This window comes from Bemisia tabaci, chromosome 1, assembly GCF_918797505.1.
Source record: "Bemisia tabaci chromosome 1, PGI_BMITA_v3".
In the NCBI taxonomy this organism is placed as follows: domain Eukaryota; kingdom Metazoa; phylum Arthropoda; class Insecta; order Hemiptera; family Aleyrodidae; genus Bemisia; species Bemisia tabaci.
In genome coordinates this window covers 64677417-64701014 of record NC_092793.1, presented here as the reverse complement: position 1 = coordinate 64701014, position 23598 = coordinate 64677417, and the positions used below count along the sequence as shown (strand labels likewise).

The 23598-nt window shown below is 38.9% G+C and overlaps 1 protein-coding gene across 11 annotated transcripts in view; it reads left to right on the top strand.

Annotated features, from left to right (window-relative positions):
• The window catches only part of LOC109040291 (putative peptidyl-tRNA hydrolase PTRHD1), a 202166-nt gene that overhangs the window by 151490 nt on the left and 27078 nt on the right, over window positions 1-23598 (top strand). For 7 of the 11 annotated variants that reach the window (XM_072305465.1, XM_072305458.1, XM_072305467.1 and 4 more), the window contains one exon: window positions 16014-16234. The exons of 1 other annotated variant lie outside the window; for it this stretch is intronic. In XM_072305465.1, the coding sequence (XP_072161566.1) occupies window positions 16014-16234 (221 nt within the window). Of the gene's footprint in view, window positions 1-10945; window positions 11176-16013; window positions 16235-23598 lie in introns of all 11 variants that reach the window. 3 more of the 11 variants (XM_072305492.1, XM_072305489.1, XM_072305485.1) reach the window with 3 other exon arrangements.

Below are 23598 nucleotides of genomic sequence, written 5' to 3'. Positions count from 1 at the left end.
TTCGATTCAAAAATTTTCAAACAACTTGAATCTCTTGATTAACCATTTTGCCAATTTGTATGTGGTGGCTTCTCTACAATTTACAATTGGTCTCATCTCTTTTCCCGGTTTATGGATTTTCGGGTAAGCATATAAATAAGGTAGCTCAGCTGTTGTGTTGGTTAACCATTTCTTCTCAGTTTCAGGGATTACACTTACTCTGTCCAGGTTATACTTGAGTTCCTTCTTATAAGCGCTCAGCGGATTCTTCTTTACTTTCTTAAAATTACCATTTTCTAGTAGTAAGTTGCAGCGTTGTATGTAATCAGTCTTCTCCATTATCACGGTGTTGTTCCCCTTATCTGATTTGGTGATATACAAGCCTTTCTTCTTCAGGTTACTAATCACTCGCCTCCTGTCATTATGAACTTTTTTCTCTTTTTCTGACTGTTTGCCTATGCTCTCTAGGATGGGTATACATTTCTGGTGTATTAAGAACTTTTCATTTTCATTAAGACCTCTAGTTGCGTTGTCAATGTCAGCTATATATTCAGTTATTTCTGTGGGGTAGCTGTAACAACTTTTTAGTCCTTGTCCTAAAATTTCTAATTCTTTCCCTGTTAATTTTTGACGTGAAAGGTTAATGACGTTGTCTGGAGCTGGTTGTTTACATTTCGGGCGATATATCTTATTACATAAAACCGCTAGCTTCTTTTTTAATGTATTCTTCTTGTTGTGCTTTTCTTTACTTAATCGGGTGTATAAATGCCTTTCAAAAGAACCCCAGAGTTCTGGTCCAAAGTGGGTTCCTAATCTTAAATGCATGCTGTAGGCCCGATTTTCAAGAATACTTCGTTCTCTGTATTTGTCACTGATTGTTTTTTGCAATAATTTCTTCTGTAGAAATTCTTTATTGCTCGTCAATTTCTTAAAACTATTTGATATAAAATTGGGAAAAACTCTGTTTATCTTACATAAATTCAAGAAACGGATGTCAACTGCTAACAAGTGGATGCGGATCTTCATTCTAAAATATTCATTCGTTGACTTAAGATGATCTCTGTGCTCCGGGGAGTGTCGTATCTTCGAGAATATGTCTTTGTTTTCAGAAATACCAGTCATCTCCATATCCTTTGAGGTGAGTTGATGAAACGATTTTTTAGGAGTTTAAAACACTACACAAGAGTAAAATTTAAGATTCTAAAAAATTTAAAAAACTTTTAAGACAATTTTGAACCACTCACTTGCATAAAATCTTCTTTTCACGGAAGCGGACGCGTTTCGGAGGTTACCTGCCCTCCATCATCGGCGCGACTGGTCAATTCCAATCAGCTGATTTCGGTCCCGGATTATTTCCCGTCCCTCCATCGTTGTCACATCTCGAGTGTATTGTTGTAAACAGTCTGTTATTTACTCCCGTTAGATCCGTATTAAAAATGTTGTTCTTATTTTGGTACATGTAAATACTTTCCCATATGTCTAGTTTATTTTTCTCAGTGACTTTTCTTAGCAGTTTCGGTTCAAACGATATTTCGTGTCCTTCTTCCCAGTAGTGTAGAGCTACTGCTGATTTCTCTGTTTGTCTATTTCTAACACATCTTTTATGTTCTTGGGCTCTTACTTTCAGTGAACGGCTGGTCTGTCCTATGTAGAATTTATTGCATTCTGTACAGTTAATTTGGTAAATACCTTTCTCCTCGTTGTCAGGTCTTCTGTTTTCAATCTTCCTGCTAAATTGTTGGGCAACATTGAACCTATTGGTGAAGCTTAGTTTTATGTTGAACTTCTCAAAAATCCTACGAAAAGCTGGGGCATATTTCGGATGGTATGAGAATTTCTTAAACCTCATCTCGGCTTTCTCTATATTTAGCTTTGATGTTTCCTTATTTAGGGTTCTCTGTTTCACTTTTTCATTCAATTTCTTGATTTCTCCTTTGTTAAAACTATTCTTTTCTGCTATCTCTAAAATTTTCTCTATTTCTATTTTGTAATCAGTTTCGTTCAAAGGAATGCTGTTTGTTCTGTGTAGCATGAAGTTGAAAGCTGCGAGTTTGTGTGGTCTGTGGTTGAACGCTCTGTTGTTGATATATGTTTCCGTGCTCGTAGGTTTCCGATATATTCCGAATTTGAGATTATCTTTGTCCCTATGTACGATTAGGTCTAAAAAGGGAAGTTTTTGTTCTTCTTCTACTTCAAGTGTGAATTGAATTTTCTCGTGGTATGAGTTAAGAATTGTAAGGGCTTCGTTAATATGGTGTTTTTTTAGTATCTCAACAATGAACTTTACGAACAATTAGACGGCCTAATGATGGGCAACCCGATCTCCTCGTTGACAGCTGAGCTGGTCATGAGTGAATTTGAATGCAGAGCTATTAAAGAATACCCGAAAATTTTCCAACATTGGTCCCGGTTCGTAGATGATGTCTTAGAGATACTAAAAAAACACCATATTAACGAAGCCCTTACAATTCTTAACTCATACCACGAGAAAATTCAATTCACACTTGAAGTAGAAGAAGAACAAAAACTTCCCTTTTTAGACCTAATCGTACATAGGGACAAAGATAATCTCAAATTCGGAATATATCGGAAACCTACGAGCACGGAAACATATATCAACAACAGAGCGTTCAACCACAGACCACACAAACTCGCAGCTTTCAACTTCATGCTACACAGAACAAACAGCATTCCTTTGAACGAAACTGATTACAAAATAGAAATAGAGAAAATTTTAGAGATAGCAGAAAAGAATAGTTTTAACAAAGGAGAAATCAAGAAATTGAATGAAAAAGTGAAACAGAGAACCCTAAATAAGGAAACATCAAAGCTAAATATAGAGAAAGCCGAGATGAGGTTTAAGAAATTCTCATACCATCCGAAATATGCCCCAGCTTTTCGTAGGATTTTTGAGAAGTTCAACATAAAACTAAGCTTCACCAATAGGTTCAATGTTGCCCAACAATTTAGCAGGAAGATTGAAAACAGAAGACCTGACAACGAGGAGAAAGGTATTTACCAAATTAACTGTACAGAATGCAATAAATTCTACATAGGACAGACCAGCCGTTCACTGAAAGTAAGAGCCCAAGAACATAAAAGATGTGTTAGAAATAGACAAACAGAGAAATCAGCAGTAGCTCTACACTACTGGGAAGAAGGACACGAAATATCGTTTGAACCGAAACTGCTAAGAAAAGTCACTGAGAAAAATAAACTAGACATATGGGAAAGTATTTACATGTACCAAAATAAGAACAACATTTTTAATACGGATCTAACGGGAGTAAATAACAGACTGTTTACAACAATACACTCGAGATGTGACAACGATGGAGGGACGGGAAATAATCCGGGACCGAAATCAGCTGATTGGAATTGACCAGTCGCGCCGATGATGGAGGGCAGGTAACCTCCGAAACGCGTCCGCTTCCGTGAAAAGAAGATTTTATGCAAGTGAGTGGTTCAAAATTGTCTTAAAAGTTTTTTAAATTTTTTAGAATCTTAAATTTTACTCTTGTGTAGTGTTTTAAACTCCTAAAAAATCGTTTCATCAACTCACCTCAAAGGATATGGAGATGACTGGTATTTCTGAAAACAAAGACATATTCTCGAAGATACGACACTCCCCGGAGCACAGAGATCATCTTAAGTCAACGAATGAATATTTTAGAATGAAGATCCGCATCCACTTGTTAGCAGTTGACATCCGTTTCTTGAATTTATGTAAGATAAACAGAGTTTTTCCCAATTTTATATCAAATAGTTTTAAGAAATTGACGAGCAATAAAGAATTTCTACAGAAGAAATTATTGCAAAAAACAATCAGTGACAAATACAGAGAACGAAGTATTCTTGAAAATCGGGCCTACAGCATGCATTTAAGATTAGGAACCCACTTTGGACCAGAACTCTGGGGTTCTTTTGAAAGGCATTTATACACCCGATTAAGTAAAGAAAAGCACAACAAGAAGAATACATTAAAAAAGAAGCTAGCGGTTTTATGTAATAAGATATATCGCCCGAAATGTAAACAACCAGCTCCAGACAACGTCATTAACCTTTCACGTCAAAAATTAACAGGGAAAGAATTAGAAATTTTAGGACAAGGACTAAAAAGTTGTTACAGCTACCCCACAGAAATAACTGAATATATAGCTGACATTGACAACGCAACTAGAGGTCTTAATGAAAATGAAAAGTTCTTAATACACCAGAAATGTATACCCATCCTAGAGAGCATAGGCAAACAGTCAGAAAAAGAGAAAAAAGTTCATAATGACAGGAGGCGAGTGATTAGTAACCTGAAGAAGAAAGGCTTGTATATCACCAAATCAGATAAGGGGAACAACACCGTGATAATGGAGAAGACTGATTACATACAACGCTGCAACTTACTACCAGAAAATGGTAATTTTAAGAAAGTAAAGAAGAATCCGCTGAGCGCTTATAAGAAGGAACTCAAGTATAACCTGGACAGAGTAAGTGTAATCCCTGAAACTGAGAAGAAATGGTTAACCAACACAACAGCTGAGCTACCTTATTTATATGCTTACCCGAAAATCCATAAACCGGGAAAAGAGATGAGACCAATTGTAAATTGTAGAGAAGCCACCACATACAAATTGGCAAAATGGTTAATCAAGAGATTCAAGTTGTTTGAAAATTTTTGAATCGAAGAGTGTAAGGAATTCGATTGAGTTAGTAGAAAAACTTAAGAATATAAAACTGGAAATAGATGACAGGATTGTTTCCTTTGACGTAAAATCTTTATACCCTAGCATACCAGTAAACTTGGCACTAGACACCTTAAGAAATTGGCTACACAAAAATGGAATAAGCTCGATGAAAATTAAAGAATATGCGGGACTAGTAAATTTATGTCTAACTCAAAACGCATTTTACTTCAACAATGAACTTTACGAACAATTAGACGGCCTAATGATGGGCAACCCGATCTCCTCGTTGACAGCTGAGCTGGTCATGAGTGAATTTGAATGCAGAGCTATTAAAGAATACCCGAAAATTTTCCAACATTGGTCCCGGTTCGTAGATGATGTCTTAGAGATACTAAAAAAACACCATATTAACGAAGCCCTTACAATTCTTAACTCATACCACGAGAAAATTCAATTCACACTTGAAGTAGAAGAAGAACAAAAACTTCCCTTTTTAGACCTAATCGTACATAGGGACAAAGATAATCTCAAATTCGGAATATATCGGAAACCTACGAGCACGGAAACATATATCAACAACAGAGCGTTCAACCACAGACCACACAAACTCGCAGCTTTCAACTTCATGCTACACAGAACAAACAGCATTCCTTTGAACGAAACTGATTACAAAATAGAAATAGAGAAAATTTTAGAGATAGCAGAAAAGAATAGTTTTAACAAAGGAGAAATCAAGAAATTGAATGAAAAAGTGAAACAGAGAACCCTAAATAAGGAAACATCAAAGCTAAATATAGAGAAAGCCGAGATGAGGTTTAAGAAATTCTCATACCATCCGAAATATGCCCCAGCTTTTCGTAGGATTTTTGAGAAGTTCAACATAAAACTAAGCTTCACCAATAGGTTCAATGTTGCCCAACAATTTAGCAGGAAGATTGAAAACAGAAGACCTGACAACGAGGAGAAAGGTATTTACCAAATTAACTGTACAGAATGCAATAAATTCTACATAGGACAGACCAGCCGTTCACTGAAAGTAAGAGCCCAAGAACATAAAAGATGTGTTAGAAATAGACAAACAGAGAAATCAGCAGTAGCTCTACACTACTGGGAAGAAGGACACGAAATATCGTTTGAACCGAAACTGCTAAGAAAAGTCACTGAGAAAAATAAACTAGACATATGGGAAAGTATTTACATGTACCAAAATAAGAACAACATTTTTAATACGGATCTAACGGGAGTAAATAACAGACTGTTTACAACAATACACTCGAGATGTGACAACGATGGAGGGACGGGAAATAATCCGGGACCGAAATCAGCTGATTGGAATTGACCAGTCGCGCCGATGATGGAGGGCAGGTAACCTCCGAAACGCGTCCGCTTCCGTGAAAAGAAGATTTTATGCAAGTGAGTGGTTCAAAATTGTCTTAAAAGTTTTTTAAATTTTTTAGAATCTTAAATTTTACTCTTGTGTAGTGTTTTAAACTCCTAAAAAATCGTTTCAGGGTTGGTATTAGTCTAAGAGCCAGCTGCATTTTTGGCGCCACTACTCCGTCACGCTTGAAACTTAGTGGAGACATAGTTCTGACCTCCCTAGTAACGGATTGGGCAATATTAGACTTCAAAAGTGGTGCGTTTGGCCGCTGCGCCCCCGAAAAACGGAAAAAAGCGTGTTTGAAACCGCACAAAAGAGCCACTTTTCGGCTCCTGAAAAGTGCTTTGACGTTCGTCCATAACCTCTATATTGTAAGCACGTATAGTTTGGGTACATGTTAACTTAGTTCTAGCCCGGCAGACGAATTCAAGTTCATGCGGTCGATCGGCAGACTCAGAAAATGGTCCTTTCGTTCGATGAAATCGAGTAAAAAAGTCCTTTTTTGGCCCTTGGAAAATGCTTTGACGTCGTTTGCTAGCCTTTGTATTGTACGCACGTATAGTTGGGATACCTACATATTAACTTATTTTTAGCCCGGCAGACGAATTCAAGTTCATCCGGTCGATCGGCCGACTTCGAAATTGGCTCCGCAAGCAATTCATAATTACGTATCAAGATGTCAACGATTACGGTGTCAACAAACAGTTTTTCTAAGTTTTTGTTGACACCATGATCATCCAAAAATGAATAATTCTAACTCTCATGAAGTATGATCACGGTGTCAACGATCACGACGTCAACGAAACTTAAAACTTCCCTCTATAAAATTTGTCAAATTTTAGGTCTTATTTTTTCGTGTGTTATTTACTCAAGGCGTAGGGGACGCCCAGTGAGAGGTTGGCGACAGGGGTGTTAAGTGAGATGAGGGAGTGTCAACTCCCTGATAACCTGTGGGAAGACCGAGCTTTGTGGCGATTAGGTGTCGCAAAGCGCCATAGAGCGCTATAACAGCGACTCGTATGTATGTATTTACTCAAACCTACGTCACCTATACTAACCTAACCTAGCCTAATCGAACCTAACCTAACCCAACTTTACATTACAAGACCTCGCCCACTTTCACAGAACTTAACTTTCCCCAACCTTACCCTACCTAACTTTAACCTTACCTACCTAATCTAACTGTACATGTCCTGACCTAAACTAACCTAATCTAACTATACGTGACCCAAACCTCTCCTGTACAATTAATTTTTTAATTTCACTCATAAGGAAGATATTTCTCTGTTTGTTGACACCGTAATCGTTGTCACCATACTCCGGGCCCATTTTTGCACCGTGAAAAAATTGTTACTTATTATCAAAATGGTGACGTTAAATGGTGTCAATGATCACCGTGTCAAAAATCAGAAAAATATCTGCCTTACAAGTAAGATTAGAAAATTAACCCTCTATTTATTTATTGCATGAATTAATTTTGGATCACGGATTTGGAATTATAAATTTTTTTCTGAAAGATCTTCGAATAATCTCTGAAGGTACTTCGCAGTTTTTGCATTGAAAGAGTGTTCCATTATCTTTGATGTCAAAAAATAAGGCTTAGATTTCATTGAGAAGCTGACTGAAACATTATTACTTTATCCACCTGAACCGCAAACTGATAGACGTGTCAGTACATGACATCTTCTACATTAAACAGCTACAAGCAAAATCTTGGAAGCACTATTTCTGACGAACTACTGGACCGATAAGGATGATCTTTACATGGATGTCATCTGTAATAGCTGTAGATGTGCAAAAAATTATGAAACCCCCAACTTTTAATGTTGTAGAGCTTTTAAAGCTCATGTCACTTATGTCCAATGTTAATAGCGTGAGAGATATGTCGTTTCCGCTAGAAACGTCGAGGTCTGGGATTCTACCTGAGTGACTCGAATAAACAATGAACAATGAAAAACCTCGTGTAGGGCTCCTCATTCCGAGAGTTGAGGAACGGTGCATCGCTAAGGGTTCAAGGACCATACCAAGGTATATGGTTTTTACTCAATTTTTCCTCATTCTTCCGGCTTCGATTGTGGCGTTGGCATAACCTCGCATAAACGCAAGGCGCAAGCGCCCTCCAGGGGGTTGGGCCGCGTAGCGGTCAGGGGTAGGGCCCCCTAGTAAAGCAAATATAAACCCCGAACCGCTTTTATTTCCGCCTAATACAAGGAAAAAAGGAAATCAGTTTTTCAGTCCACGGTGGCTACTAAATGACAGGATTTCGTTTTTTGAGAGCCGGTAATTTTTTGGAGACCTCCATGGGTAGGAGTAATTTTCAGCTCTGAGGGGTAGTTTTAGGGAGTAAAACTTTATGATTTGCCTAAAATCGGTATTATCAGTTTTTAAACTCGAGTACCTTGAACAACCCTATGTAAGGAAATTAGACATTACCAGGGGGCTACGCCCCCTGGCCGATCCGCGATCCAACCCCAGGTCGTTTTGTTTCAAGAACTGAGAGGGTAGGACCGAAGGCATGAATCGTCTGGGCCCCCGAGTTTTTTTATAATTTGGTGAAATGAGTTCCCAGCTGACTCTGGATAGTTGACTTTTGATCAGTCGTGACGTAGTTAAAATTGACTGCCGTAGAATTGGACGTACTTCTGCCAAACGGAGCTATGTGCATTAAGATATGAGCCCCGAGACCCATAAGAATATATGCATAGCAGGGCTCACGTCCGTGCGAGGGCGACCGCGACCCTCTCGGATTGTAAAGTGTCGCGCGAGAGTTTTATGGGTCTTTTAGGACGCTGCCGTCTGTCCCAAAAAATATCGAAAACGCTAATTGAATTGGTTTCTGTTATACGGGCGTAAGTCCAAAAATTTCAAAATCGTTTTTTTTGCATTTTCAGCCTCCTTTAGGGTACATACACATTTTCTGAAAAGATGGCGGAAGTCCTATGTATAGAAGCCTGTGGAATAGGGGGGGGGGGGGGGGCGAGTTCTCAAACTCGCGCATTTCTAAAGTTTCTGTAACTTTTTTCATAATAAATGAAGAACATTTGTATTGAATTTGCATCTTGACCTAGCTGTTAGGTGATATAACTTCTTATTGTGCATTGATCACAAAAATACATGATTGAAATTTGAAAACTTGGTTTCAACACTTTTTTAAATGAAAATATCCCATGTCACCTTCATTAATTTTGGAAAAATAGGAGTAATTCTAGAAAATTTAGGCCTTTAAATAAATTTAAAAACATATAATAACTCCCTATGCTATATAAAAGAAAAAAAACATGTGCTACATTTTTCAAACTTACTTTAATATTAGTTTTTTGGCTTGAAACTGTCTCAGTCATCCTTCGTTTCCTGGTATAAGGGCGTAAGTCCAAAACTTAAAATTAGCCTAAAAGGGTGCTAAAATTTTTCTGAGCCAAAAAAACATTTCAGAACTTTTAAACGGGTATTTATACAACCTTTGAACCCTTTTTTGAAATTTAGTGGTGTCCTACACAACGAGAAAATCAGTTTTTTGCCTCTCCTGAAAAATTTGGATTTGTGGACTTACGCCCGTTTAACAGAAACCGATTCAATTGTTCTTAACGAGAATCCGTGTTATTTCTGCGCAATCTGACAACCACATTATTTGTTCCAATTTCGCAAATTTGGAAAGAAGGCAATTACTCTCGTGTGGGTGAAAATTTCTAAAATCGGGCTTCGAGGTGCACGTGTGCGTATAAAGCTGCATCAGTGGGTAGAAAGGTCTATGTTGAGAATTCAATGGTATGCTCTGTACATTCTGACATAGACGCGGTGAATTTTTTAGATTTTTCGAGATAACTCGACTAATTGTAAACATTTTATGGACAAAAAGCTTCAGCACGACCATTTCAGCTCGCCCCTTCATCAGAACGAATTTCAAGTTCATAGGATCAATATTAGTCACGAAATAGGCAAAAATAGATTTGCAGATTTTTCGCAAAAGCCAAAAACTCGGCTAAAAATGAAAAATTCGAAAAAAGGAGAACGCGCCGTGCTACAGCACATAAGGTGTCACAACTCTGTGAAATTTCCATACTCTCACCCTAACATAACGGTAACTTCAGGACAGCGCGGAACAGATCTCGATAATTTTAGGACTTACGATTTTATAATATAGTATAAGATATTAACAAGGGAATTTCTTTTCAATAATGTAACGGAATTTTATACCGGTAATCAGAGGCGTAGGAAGAGGGCAGGGGGGCCTGCCCCCCCCCCCAGAATTGGAAATAGTATCATCTGCCCCCCCCCCCCCCAGAAATTCTGGATGGTGCCAAAACACCTTCTTCAACGGTAAGTCTCTGTCGCCGTGACCCGTAAGAAGATGCCTTTAAATAGAAAAACCTGTTGAATGCAACAATTTCAAAGTATTTTAACCTTAAATGCATAAAACTGGGTGATTATTAGGCAGAAATCGAAGGAAGATTAGCGCCACAAGTGCCTCGAGATGCGCTCAAATAGAGTTAAAATTTCAAACATTTTCCGGGGGAGGCCCCTCGAACCCCCCACTGGGCTGGGGGGTATTCCAGACTCCCCGGTGGTGGGGAGGCCAGGCCTTCCCCCCCAGCAAGATGACCTAGCTACGCCTACGCCGGTAATTCAAAGTCCTGGAAAAAAAAAACACATTGGATGTAGAGTCCAGACACTTAAAAACATCGACAAGAAAAAGTACTCTTGATTCAATCAGAATCTGGCTTAAATCAGGAACCAAGCCTCTTAATTTAAGCGGTTTTCGTTTTGATTCAAGCAAAAATCCGATTGAATCATGAGTATTTTCTCTTGTCAATGTTTTCAAGTGTCTGGACTCTAGATCTAATGCGTTTTTTTCCAGTATGTGCCTATTTTAGCTCCGGAATACATTTAAATCGACTTTGTTTTCCAGCAGCTGAACAGAATACTAGTAACTACATGTTGTTTTTTGCAACGAAGTTCGTCGGAGAGAGGCATTTGAAATAGGACCGAAATCCGGCTTACCAATTGCAGGACTGGTCCACAGTAACGCAGCAGAATCTTCAGCTGCTTTGTCCGATTCTATCAGTTTAAATTTACAATCCGATTAGCATTATTGCGCAGTGAGTGCAACTGCGTGGTTATACGAGAGGCGTTCAATAAGTAAGTATCCTCCCTCTCTAAAATCAATAGGAATAGACCAATTTTAAAAAACTTGGGCTCAAAATCTTCCTTAGGCCGGTTTCACACTATGCGGTTTTTCGTCCGGCAGCCCGAATCGGTGAGCAGGTAGAAAACCGGGTGGAGGAGATCCGAATGTCCAGCGACCTTTTCACACTTATTCGGCGCGCTATCCGATTTTCATACAATTCACGGAAAATATGATTTTCGCCACATGCAGTCCATGCCGTTTTGACCATGGGTCCACTTGCAGCTATCGCGAAATAGTGTTTGTACCGCAGATTGAAGAGACGTCGCCCTTATGAGGTGTGGATACATATTTTAAATGAATCGCATTTAGCAAAAAGGAACCAGCGCAAATACAGTGTTGTTAAAATGTTGCTTATTCTTTATACTTATCTAGAAAAGCTCCCAAAATGCAAGTAGTTTTTACATCCCACCAAATAATTGTTAATTTCAAAGGGAAATAATTGTGTATGTTGTAATACCGTACAAACATTTATTATTTTCAAAAGAAAAAAATAATTTTACGGTTTCGAAAACACTGTAATCGAGGCGGTTCCTTTTTGCTAAATGCGATCCAAATGTTCAAAGGAATTTAATGGTGCTTTTGTCACATTATACCGCGAACTCCAGAAGGACGGAAAAAAGTTGTTTAGATAATTACTTATTTTTTCTTTATTAATTATTTATTAATTTCTTTCTGTTTAAATTAATTTAATCTTTCGAAATTATTAATTTCTTTCTTTTTTGATTATTTATTTATTATTTCGATTGCCACCAGACTTTTTAAGCACCGAAAATAAAAATTGAAGGTTCAATTGAAGGTTCAATTTTTTACTTGGAATGAGAGCCGCGAAGAGATTTGCAGCTGCACGTGCAATAACGGTCAGTGCCAAACTAAAATACCTGGCTACCAGGTGAAGTCGAGAAGCCTTTGCGAAATTGCAGAATTTGGAATGTCTTGGAAAGAGTTTGGAATGGAGCTTCAATTAGCATAGATGCATGGTGTAACCGCAGCTCACGCCAAAATATTAAAATGCCCCATTCCTTGAAGCCTCATCCTCTGGGCTCTTGCAGACGTGATATTGACTGTGTGCTTTGCTCGATAATTTCGGCGGAATCCGGACGAGCCGCCGGGTTGAGTGTGAAAGGTTCCATTGGCCGCAATGCTCTTTCAACCCATCAGGCAACCGATTCGGGTCAAGGAGTGAGCCACTGACACACGGCAAGCCGGCGTATGAAAAACCGGACCGGGAAAGTGTGAAAGGCTCCATTTGCGCTAATGCTCCGCGGCCCGGGTCACGATTTTCTACCTGCTCACCGATTCGGGCTGCCGGACGACAAACCGAATAGTGTGAAAGCGGCCTTAGGATATACTGAGTTCAACAAAACAAATCGCAACAAAATCGGACCTTGTGCGGCCGAACGCGAGCCGTTTGAACGCGCCGAGGTGCACGCCGCTCCCGCCGAATCCGCGGAGATTTGAAGTCCGCAACAACACAAGAGCTTCTCTGCCAACGCTTTAGTCGTTCATCACTGACGAAAAATCAAAGAAGTTTTTGTAGAATAAGGTGCTTAACTCACCTCTCCGCATAACCGGCTCGATCCAAGCAGGCCTGAGACTGATTGTGAGACTAAGAGAACAGCCTTTGGATACCACGCCTGTAGAAGTCTTTCAATTGGCTGGGGATGAAAGTGTTGACGGCTTGTTTGACCTCTTCCACTGATTCAAAATGAGCTCCCCCGAGTTCAGATTATAGAAAGGGGAATAAATGGTGGTCTTTTTTGCCATTTATTACCGTATCTAGTATCTGAACGGTTCATTTTGAATCAGTGGAAGAGGTCAAACAAGCCGTCAACACTTTCATCCCCAGCCAATTGAAAGACTTCTACAGGCGTGGTATCCAAAAGCTGTTCTCTTAGTCTCAGAATCAGTCTCAGGCCTGCTTGGATCGAGCCGGTTATGCGGAGAGGTGAGTTAAGCACCTCATTCTACAAAAACATCTTTGATTTTTCATCAGTGATGAACGACTGAAGCGTTGGCAGAGAAGCTCTTGTGTTGTTGCGGACTTCAAATCTCCGCAGATTCGGCGGGAGCGGCGTGCACCTCGGCGCGTTCAAACGGCTCGCGTTCGGCCGCACATGGTCCGATTTTGTTGCGATTTGTTTTGTTGAACTCAGTATATCCTAAGGAAGATTTTGAGCCCAAGTTTTTTAAAATTGGTCCATTCCTATTGATTTTAGAGAGGGGGGATACTTACTTATTGAACGCCCCTCGTACGTTTTGCCCAAACACATTGAATCACGTAGACCGTGCGTCCGGCTCGGTTTAGTACAGGCGGAGCGAAGCAAGTCTCTCGGAGCCCCATGATTGGCGGGCGGGGAAGGAGAGAGAGCGTGTGTCCCAAGCACTCAAAGAGACTGCAGAGAGGCAATGGAAAATTCATGCCCGCGCTCGGTTTTTTTACGAATATATCGTTTACTGCAGCATACTTGGAGTTTTGCTTAGAAATATTCTCAAAAGAGTCTACCACAGCTTCTGTTGTTCACAGCATTTGTTGAACCATTCTCTTATGAGAAAATAAACTGCCAGATGCTTGAAAATTAGTAACTAGCTGCTTGATGCTGTCCATTTATTGCTAAAGTTATGAATTTCTACTTAGGTATTTGTTAATTTTAAAAATGGTTCAGCTTATCTTCCCACAAAATATTTAGAATTTTGTGAATTTTCAAATTGCAAGATAAATTCTCAAATTTTATGAAAAGATGGGGAAATGACACTCAAAAATAACAATGAATCAGTTTGAGTAAATATAGGTCATTTCTAAGCACACAACAACGAATCATCAAAACAGGCAACTCTGCCTGGAGAGTTCAACGAGCCTTGCAATTAATTGCGTATTTTAATAACTCGACTGGGTTTTTTAATTAACATGTTAATTCATTATCAATTCATTTCTAGTTGTGCTATGAGCAGGTTCATCGACTTTTAACGATAGTTGTCTCTGTCGTATTAAATATTGATTCAAAACTCAGTGTTCTTTTCCTAACCTCAAAGTACTGTGTTCTTTTTTTTAAATGTTCTGAAATTTCGGTGAACAAACTACTTCAAAATGAAATCACCATCAAACCAACATCAATTGGATTGCATTTTGCAAAAAGGAACCAGGAGCATTACAATATTGCTAAGATTGTGCAGCTCTTTTTGTCTTGGAAGGAATACCTAATTATCTCGAAACAGTTTCTATTTAACTCGCTAAAAACTGTAAATTTAGGACAAATATTACCATGTAAATATCACATTATTTCAGGATATAAATCGTTGTATTGCAATGGGTGAAGTTGCTTAATCTTAGCAACATTGCAATGCTCCTGGTTCCTTTTTGCAAAATGCAATCCAATTGTGTGTGGTTTGCAAAAAAAAGGGGGTAACTTTTGTAACATGTCCTAATTATGAATCCAGAAACCATCCCAGTTGTGGCTCTCATAGTCCTAAGCTTCCTAATGGTGTCCTTTTCCCGTGCTGCGGGAGTAATAAGGAGGTCGATAACGCCTTGAACAGACCATGTACACCTGATAATCTTCGCAGTTAATTCCCTGAAACGAAGTCATCTAGTCATAGTCAAATTTCTTGTCAGGGCTCAAGGGTGAGCCCGAAAGCGTCCAGCAACAGAAATACTGTTAATGACAATTTGCTAACTGGCTGTTATAACTGTGCTCGCTACGAAGATCAAGTCAAGCTACTCACCTCGACAATTGATTTGTTAGAAGGTTGGATTGTTAAACTAGAGGAAGCAAAAGTGGATCGAATGCCTAGTAACAATAACAGCACCCCTAATGTAAAAAACCCACTGTCTCCGAAAACTCCAATACTGTTCGGAAGAAATCAGATCAATCTTGTCCTATTAAAGCAGTCGCCAATATGCCTAAATCCGTGTCTGAGCCTCTAGTTATTTCTGAATCAGCTTCCAGCAGCTTTACAACTGTTGATCCCGTGCATGCCCTTCTTACTACAAGTATAGTTTCCGATCCAGTACCAACTCTTCCACCTGATGGTCAGAACGCCAGTAAATCACGGCCGAACTCAGCTTCGGAGAACACATTACCAAGCAACACCTATAATCAATCTATGCCTGCTCCAATATCACAGGACATTTTTGCAGATAACCATGGTCTTGGTTTTCAAGACATCATTCAGAATTCCACCAAACTAGACTCTCGCATTGTGAACATAAAACCTGGTGCTCCTTTTAATATTTTCGTGAGTGAAGTTAATAGAAGTATTGCTAAAAATTTAGTCATTTGGGCAGGAGCGAGCCACCAAACTTTCGAGTTATGTACTCAGCATCATCCTGATCTTGGGCGATAATTACTTGGTCATCAGGAAAGCATAACGTGTTAAGAGTTTCTTCATCATTCAGAGGGACACCCATTCCGGAACATTTTTTCTTCCATTCACGCAGTACATGCTCCAAGTATATTTTAAACAAGGTGGGGATTTCTTTTATCAAAAACTAATAAAAGTAGATGATGTTTCCGTTTTAAAATTCAAACCGTGCGTAAAGTAGACAAATTCTTTGCGCCTAAAATGAAGTAAGCTTTCATGGATCAATGTACCATGGTGGTTGGGCTGTAGGGACTGCTGACTGCACCTATTGGGCTGATGGTGTAAGTTTCTCAGTACTACTTGGATTTTTTAATCTTTCTTGTTTCTCTTCTTTTCCAATCTTGGCCAGTACTTTCTCTAGCCTAACTTTTCTGGTTAACTGATCATTCCATTGTATACAATTCTTGAGATGGTGCTTTTTAACTTGTAGGTACTTACATCATCAATGAAGAAAAAATGGCCACTGAAGATTACTTAATTCAATATGTCCTTGTCCGTGGTGATCTAGCAAAAAATCTGAAGTGGCCCCTAGGAGCAGTTATTGCTCAAGCATGCCATGCATGTGTAGCAGCCATTCACCTATTTCAACAGGATCCACATACTCAAGCATACCTCAACGACCTAAACAATATGCATAAAGCAGTCTTAGAAGTAAGTTCATTCCTAAAATATGAATTTTGTAACATTAGCCTGTGTGGTGATCATGCCTGGTTTACCTATTCTGCCAATTTGTTGCAGATTCTAATACTTACGTTAAGAATGTCTGACAACCATAATCGGATGGTGTAAGAAAATTCTAAATAATTAGAAAGTAAAACTGTGTTTGTAAATCTTACTGTATTATAAAATCCTAAGCCCAAAAATTGTGAAGATCTGTTCAACACTGTCCTGAAGTTACCGCTAGAGCGAGAGTACCTATGGAAGTTTTACGGAGATGTAACACGTTATGTGCTGTAGCAATGCCTCATTTCACTTTATCGAATTTTTCATTTTAAGCCGAGTTATTGCGATAAATTTGCAAATCTATTTTTGCCTATTTCGTGACCAATATTGATCGTATGAACTTGAAATTCATCTTGATGAAGGAGCGAGATAAATTGGTTATGCTGAAGCTTATTGTCTATAAAATATTTATAATTGGTCGAGTTATCGCAAAGAATTTAAAAAATTTACCGTGTCTGTGTGAAGGTGTACAGAGCATACCATTGAACTCTCAGCATAAACCTTTCTACCCATTGATGGAGCCTTATACGCACACGTGCACCTGGAAGCCCGATTTTTGACATTTTCTGCTAGACGAGAGTAATCGCCTTTTTTCCAAATTTGCGAAACTGGGGCAACATATTTGGTTGTCGGATTGCGCAAAAATAGCACGGATTCCCTTGAAAGACAAATGAGCGTCTTCGATATTTTTTGGGACAGACGGCAGCGTCCTAAAACGCCTATAAATCTCTCCCGCGACGGGTTCGGTTCCTAGAGGGTCGCCCGAGCCCTTGAGTGTGAATGAAAGGTGAACTCGTGGAGAATTGAAAGAGGCGATCGGGACAGTGCCCTAACAGATGTTTCCTTTGTTTTATTCCAAACCAGACACATTCCGCGGTACATTGAGTATTTGGACGATTTTAAAATAATTTGTTTTAAATACTTCATTGTACAACAGGAATCAAATAAAGCGTTTTCCTATTCTGTGGTTATGAGTGCGCACGTAAAAACGAAGCCTCATTCGCACGCGCATGAATGAAAATGCGAGAACTAATAATCGTAGAATTGAGACCCAGTGCACTGAAGAGAATTTAGTCCCCCGGTGATTCTGTTTTTTTTTTTTTTTTTTATTCATGTAAATGTACATAGCAATCACACTTGGAATTTTCTTAGGTCTTTATAAAATTTTTCTTTAACTTATACCTAATAAAGTATAATACACACCACTTTTTAGAGTTAATAACAGAATTACAATATTGAGAGGGGATAAAATGACGAAAGAGATAAAGATTAGATAACTGAAACTAGAGTGAAGAAAAAAGGGACATCAAGGTGAGAGCTAACTATTGAAAGAGAGAATTTTACGAAAGTTACGAAAAGATTGTAAGAAATGAAAATTAAAAATTAAAAATAATTAACTTGAATGTTAAAGAAATAGGGAGAAAAAGTGGGAAAAACTAACAATGAATAGCTATGTGAATTCTCATGTAAAACATGAGAGTTTTTGATTTAAGAGTGCGTGACCCCGTCAGTTGACAAAGACTAAATCGGGGGCCAGTGGCACGAGCCTAACACTGGCGAAAGCGAGCCGTTGCCAACTCGTGGGGTTTTCTTCTTTTAAGACGGCGTGGAGCATCCATCCAGTCCAGGAGCGTTATCGCTTCCGGGTTAGGGTGTACTCCCAAACGCTCTTCGTAGTTGCTATACAACCTGGATATATATGAATCCATCTCTTCCATATCGAGCTCGCTACGAATATCTGCGTTACGCTCGTACCACCTGGCCCCCGCTATTTGTCTTAAAATTTTGTTTTGTGTGCGCTCAATGATCTTTAAATTGGAAGATGCAGCACAGGCCCACGTCTGACTGCCGTAGGTCCAGATTGGCCTTATCATGGATTTATAGAGTAATATTTTATTATTTAAGGATAATTTTGAACGCTTCCCAAGGAGCCATAGCATTTGACGATGCTTTAATTCGATTTGCTTTTTTTTAGTCAGGATATGTTTTTTCCAATTATGTCTGCTATCCATGATAAGGCCAAGATAACAGGCCTCAGACGAGTGAGGGATGGCAGTGTTTTCGAGAATCAACGGTGTGTGAACGTAAGGGCGGAGGGTAAACACTACGTTCACCGACTTTGAAGCATTAAGCACGGTTCGATCATTATTCGTCCATTCTTGGATGTTATCCAGGCCCGACTGTAAGTTTGTAACAGTCTCGTTGTATGTGGGGGTTGACGATCCTACGGCAGTATCGTCAGCAAAGATACCCAATTCACAATTTTTTGTTTTTGGGATGTCTGCTGTGAAAAGACTGTAAAGGAGAGGGGAGAGTACAGATCCCTGAGGTACCCCTGCTCTAATTGATTTAAATACAGAGTAAGCGTCTTTAAATCGGACTCTGAAAAAACGACTATCTAAGTAAGACATTAACAGTTTGACATGATTGCCAGGGTGATTCTGTAAAATTGCATTCTTCTCGCAACAGATCAAAAAAGTTGCATTCTGGAAGAACACCTGGTTGCTCCGCCACTTAACAACCGGAAAGTACATAATTGTCGTTCGTGTTTCTTTAAATTGTCTTCTCTCTTAAGTAAAGAAACCTGTGACACTGTGGCGCGAAGCGCCGCTTGGAAGGGCGAAGCGCTTCCGGGGGTTGGGCCGCGGAGCGGCCAGGGGGCGCAACCCCCTAGTAAATAATAAAAAAATATATGAATAAATGTATATATATACATAAATATATTTGTTGCATCTATATAGCAACGTCAATGAGATATAAAGAAGTTCAATTTATCACATTCACTCTCTCTGTACTCCGGCTGTTTATCTCATGTAATTAATTGTTTTTTAAATAATATTCTATCTTTACTCTAAGTATAATTTCTTTTTATTGTTGACTCAACAAATTGGTGACCCCGACGTGATCAAATATAATAAAATACAATTGAAGAAAAGTTATCGACAAGGTTATGTGTAAAAAATTCCTATCATCATATGAAATTGTTCAGTGCAGTTAGCGTGCGCTTCCACTCAATAATTTCATTGATTATGGGTTGCAAGTTCATGTAGTTAGCGTGCGCTTCCATGACTTGCAAAAGTGACCTTTTGAGGATTTAAAACCTTTGCAGTTAGCGTGCGCTTCCAAAGGGTTAAATCCTAACCTTAAATTCTATTATCCTCGCAGTTGGCGTGCGCCTCCAAGGTAAAATATTATAACTGGAGATAATACCATGCAGTTAGCGTGCGCTTCCATGGTTTAAATCCTGACGGAACATTGTGCTCCAAAGGGACAGTGGCAATTTATGCCTATTAAATTTGGTAGGTAGCGTTTCGCTCCCCAAATCATGCAGACTCTACTTGCATAAAAAAAAAAAAAAAGATGTAATGGCCACATCGCTTAAACATTGCGGAGGACGCTCCATAAGACAATGTACAAACTTGTATTTCAACTTTCCTGAACAACAGCTGTTTTAGGCTGTGTTGCCATTCCATCATTTTAACGACATTTTATATGGTTGCAGAAGAAATTAAGCTATGGAAGAAGATGAAGGAAATTTGAGGTTGGCAAGCCTTGATAGCACTAAACGACAGCTGGAACTTCAATTACAATGTTTCAAGCATGTTTTGGAGCAAGACTCAATAGATGTAGACGCTTTGAAAACCAGATTTGAATCCTCAAAAGGAATTCTAACTCAATACCTACGGGTATTTCAAGAATTAACAACAAAAAATCCAACGGCATACCCGATTGATACTGTTTTAACATTTGAAAAACAATATTACGAAATTTTGGCTCAAGCAAACGCCTTTATAAATTCAGTGGATCCTAGATCTAATATGCCAGGTACTAGTTTGGAAAATCAATCTGTCGGAAGCCCATTCCCGGTAACTGACCAGTATATGATGAAATCATACTTAAAACCACCTAAAATTCCAACTTTTGATGGTAAAAAGAGTGAATGGCCTGCATTCATACAAATGTTTAACTCCTTAGTGCATAATAATACTGCTTTGTCAAATATCTTGAAGTTTCATTACTTAAAAATATCTTTGTCTGGTAAAGCACTTGATCTAATAAAACATTTGAAGTTCGTAGAAAACAATTATGCAGCAGCATTAAATACACTGAAGGAAAAATATGAAGACAAAAAAGCTTTGTTAAATGTATACATGAAAAGTTTACTAGATTTTGATGATCCATGTCAATGCAGAATTGACTCAAGATTGCGGGCGAAAGACGTTGAAAGAATCAACAATAAAATTACCCAGACATTAGAAGCGTTGGTAACGCTGGAAATAGATACGACAACGTGGGATCCTTTCATCATACATGTAGCAACATCTCGTTTCGACAGACCAACACTGGCTGAATGGGAAAAAGTGACAACACCGAAGGAGCTTCCAACTCGTAAGCAACTACTAGATTTCCTCAAAAAGCGTTCAAGAATTTTAGAAGCGGTCGAAACACATGGTTCAAAGAAATATGAACATACTTCAAGCAAGAATAGCAGAGGCACGTATTAAAGACCTGAAAAGTTGAAAAGAAAATCAACGACTTTCAATCTTGTACATGTCAATGACAAAATGAAAAAGACAGAAGGAAGAAAATGTCAATACTGTGATGGACAACACAATCTTTACTCGTGCCTACGCTTCAGAAAGCTGACTTATCCAGACAGAATGACCGTCGTAGAATCAGAAGGTGTATGTGCTGTATGTCTTCGACGCCATCCAGGCAGGTGCTCATCAAGTTACAAATGTGCTGAGTGTCAAAGCACCTCCCACAATTCTTTGCTGCATAAACCGGCAAGTGGTACAAAACACATCAAGAATCAAGAATCAGCTTCCAAGAGTTCTGGACCTTCAAAAACACTGTCAACGTCATCAGAGTCCAAATCGCAACATGGTGGACCGGTGTCGTCTGACACCATATGACTATCAACGGTGCAAGTTCGAGTATTCCATGACAATAAATTAATTGCATGCAAGGCATTGTTGGACAACGGTGCGCAGTCCTGCTCAATATCAAGCTCACTTGTACGTAAACTAAAATTAAAAACCGAACCATTTGAGTGCATGGTATACGGCATAGGCACAACCTATTCAGAAGAGAAGACCAGTATTATAATTGCACCATTGTGGGACGAACCGCGATTTACAATATCATGCGTCATACTGGATTCTCTTCCTATTGACTTGCCTCCTTACAACGAATTATCAGGATTATCAGAAAAAGTGAAAAATCTGAAACTAGCAGATCCAACCTTTGAGAAAGGCGGTTCAATCGATCTCATTCTTGGATCAGCTGTATTTTGGAACTCTTTACTCGAAAACCGAATAGCATCCAACTTTACTCATCCTACATTACAAGAAACAATATTCGGATGGGTAGTGGGAGGCTCATGCAACTCAAATTCTGATCCGTTTAATTATGAGCATATACAAAAAATGAATCAAATTCATGTAAAATTTGTTAAAGAAGCAGAAATTCATAAAAATTTGGAAAACTTTTGGAAATTAGAAGATATGAGAGATTTCGATGAAACTGAAACTCATGTATGCGAGACACTATTCTCTGAAACCACTTACAAAAGTCCTGATAATCATTTTGTTGTCCAATTACCTTTCAAAGAAGATCCTAGTGTTTTAGGCAATTCAAAGAGATTAGCATTAAAACGTTTCTTCCTGATGGAGAAAAAGTTGCAGAGTAACAAAAAATTGAAGGATATGTACATTGACTTCATGAGAGAATACGAATCCTTGGGTCACATGACAGAAGTACCAACAGAACATGAAGACGATGAGCCTTCTTACTACATTCCACATCTTGGCGTCTTACGAGAAAATCGGCTTACAACCAAATTACGTGTTGTGTTCGATGCTTCCGCCAAAATAAGCACAGGGAAGTCTCTAAACGATATTTTACATGTCGGCCCAACGATTCAATCAACGTTATTCAGTATACTAATAAGATTCAGAGAGTATCCGGTGGTTGTCGCAGCAGACGTGACAAAAATGTACCGAATGGTTTTAATTCACCCTGATCACAGGAATATGCAAAGAATTTTTTGGAGGGAAGATCCAAGTCAACGAATCAAAACATATGTCTTGAACACTGTCACATACGGCACGTCCCCAGCACCATTTCTGGCTATCAGATCTCTACGAGAAACATCAAATGGATTTACTGTAACGCTACCCCTTGGAGCTTGCCACGTAAAAAAATCATTTTACGTTGATGATTTTTTAGGAGGTGGAAAGGACGAGAAGGAAGCGAAAGCAGTAAAAATAGAGACAGAGACAGTTGCATCCTCAGGAGGCAATTTTAAACTTCGAAAATGGACGTCAAACGTTCCTGCTATACTTACAGATGAACCTGAGCATGCTGAACCACTTTATATAAACGATAGTGAAGAAGTGAAAACACTTGGTATTGAATGGCATCCAGTTCCGGATAAATTTTGGTTCTCTTCAGTGCCCAATTTATCAGCAAAAAATAGCAACACAAAACGCACAATTCTGTCAGAATCTTCTAAAATTTTCGATCCGCTAGGATTAGTCGGTCCAATAGTAATACGTGCAAGGTTGATAGTACAAAAAATTTGGCAAGAAAAATTAGAATGGGACCAAAATGTTCCAACTTCAATTAGTCAAGAATGGTCTATGTTACTTGAAGACATCCAGAATCTAAAAACATGCAAGATCCCTCGACACTTATTGAGCGATATAAAGGGGAAAAACTTAGAAAAAAAAGAAGAGGAGGAGAAAAAATTGGATATGAGAAAGGAGCGAAACAGAAAAGAGGGGGGCATAAATTAAAACCGAGGGACCAGCTTGTTTTGAGGAAAAAGAAGCAAACCAGAAAAGAGAGAAAAGAGCTGAGAGGTGAAAAAGTGACTAAAATAAATGATTGACCGAAAGGGGGAAAGAAAAGGACGTTCTAATGCAAATAGAAGATTTGCATTAAAGCATGCCACTAAATTGAGGGAGATTGAAAACGAGAGTGATTCAATTCCACAATTTAGGGGTTAGGTTGAGATGGGGACAATGAGAAATTTTGGAATATTAAATGAGATAATTGAATAGTACGTTCTAATAGGCTCAGAAGGTGCTTATTAAAGCATGTCGGCTAATTGCATGAAACCTTCACTATCGGAATAGTGAACGTGGCATGCAATTAGAGGAATGTACTTTTTTGGGATAGCCCAAAAGCAGGACAGGCGATACACCTGTGGTGAAGAGTGAATTGAACCTGTAAAGAGAAAGAATATTAATACGTAGGGTGATGAGGCAGCGCTTGTGGCGTACCTT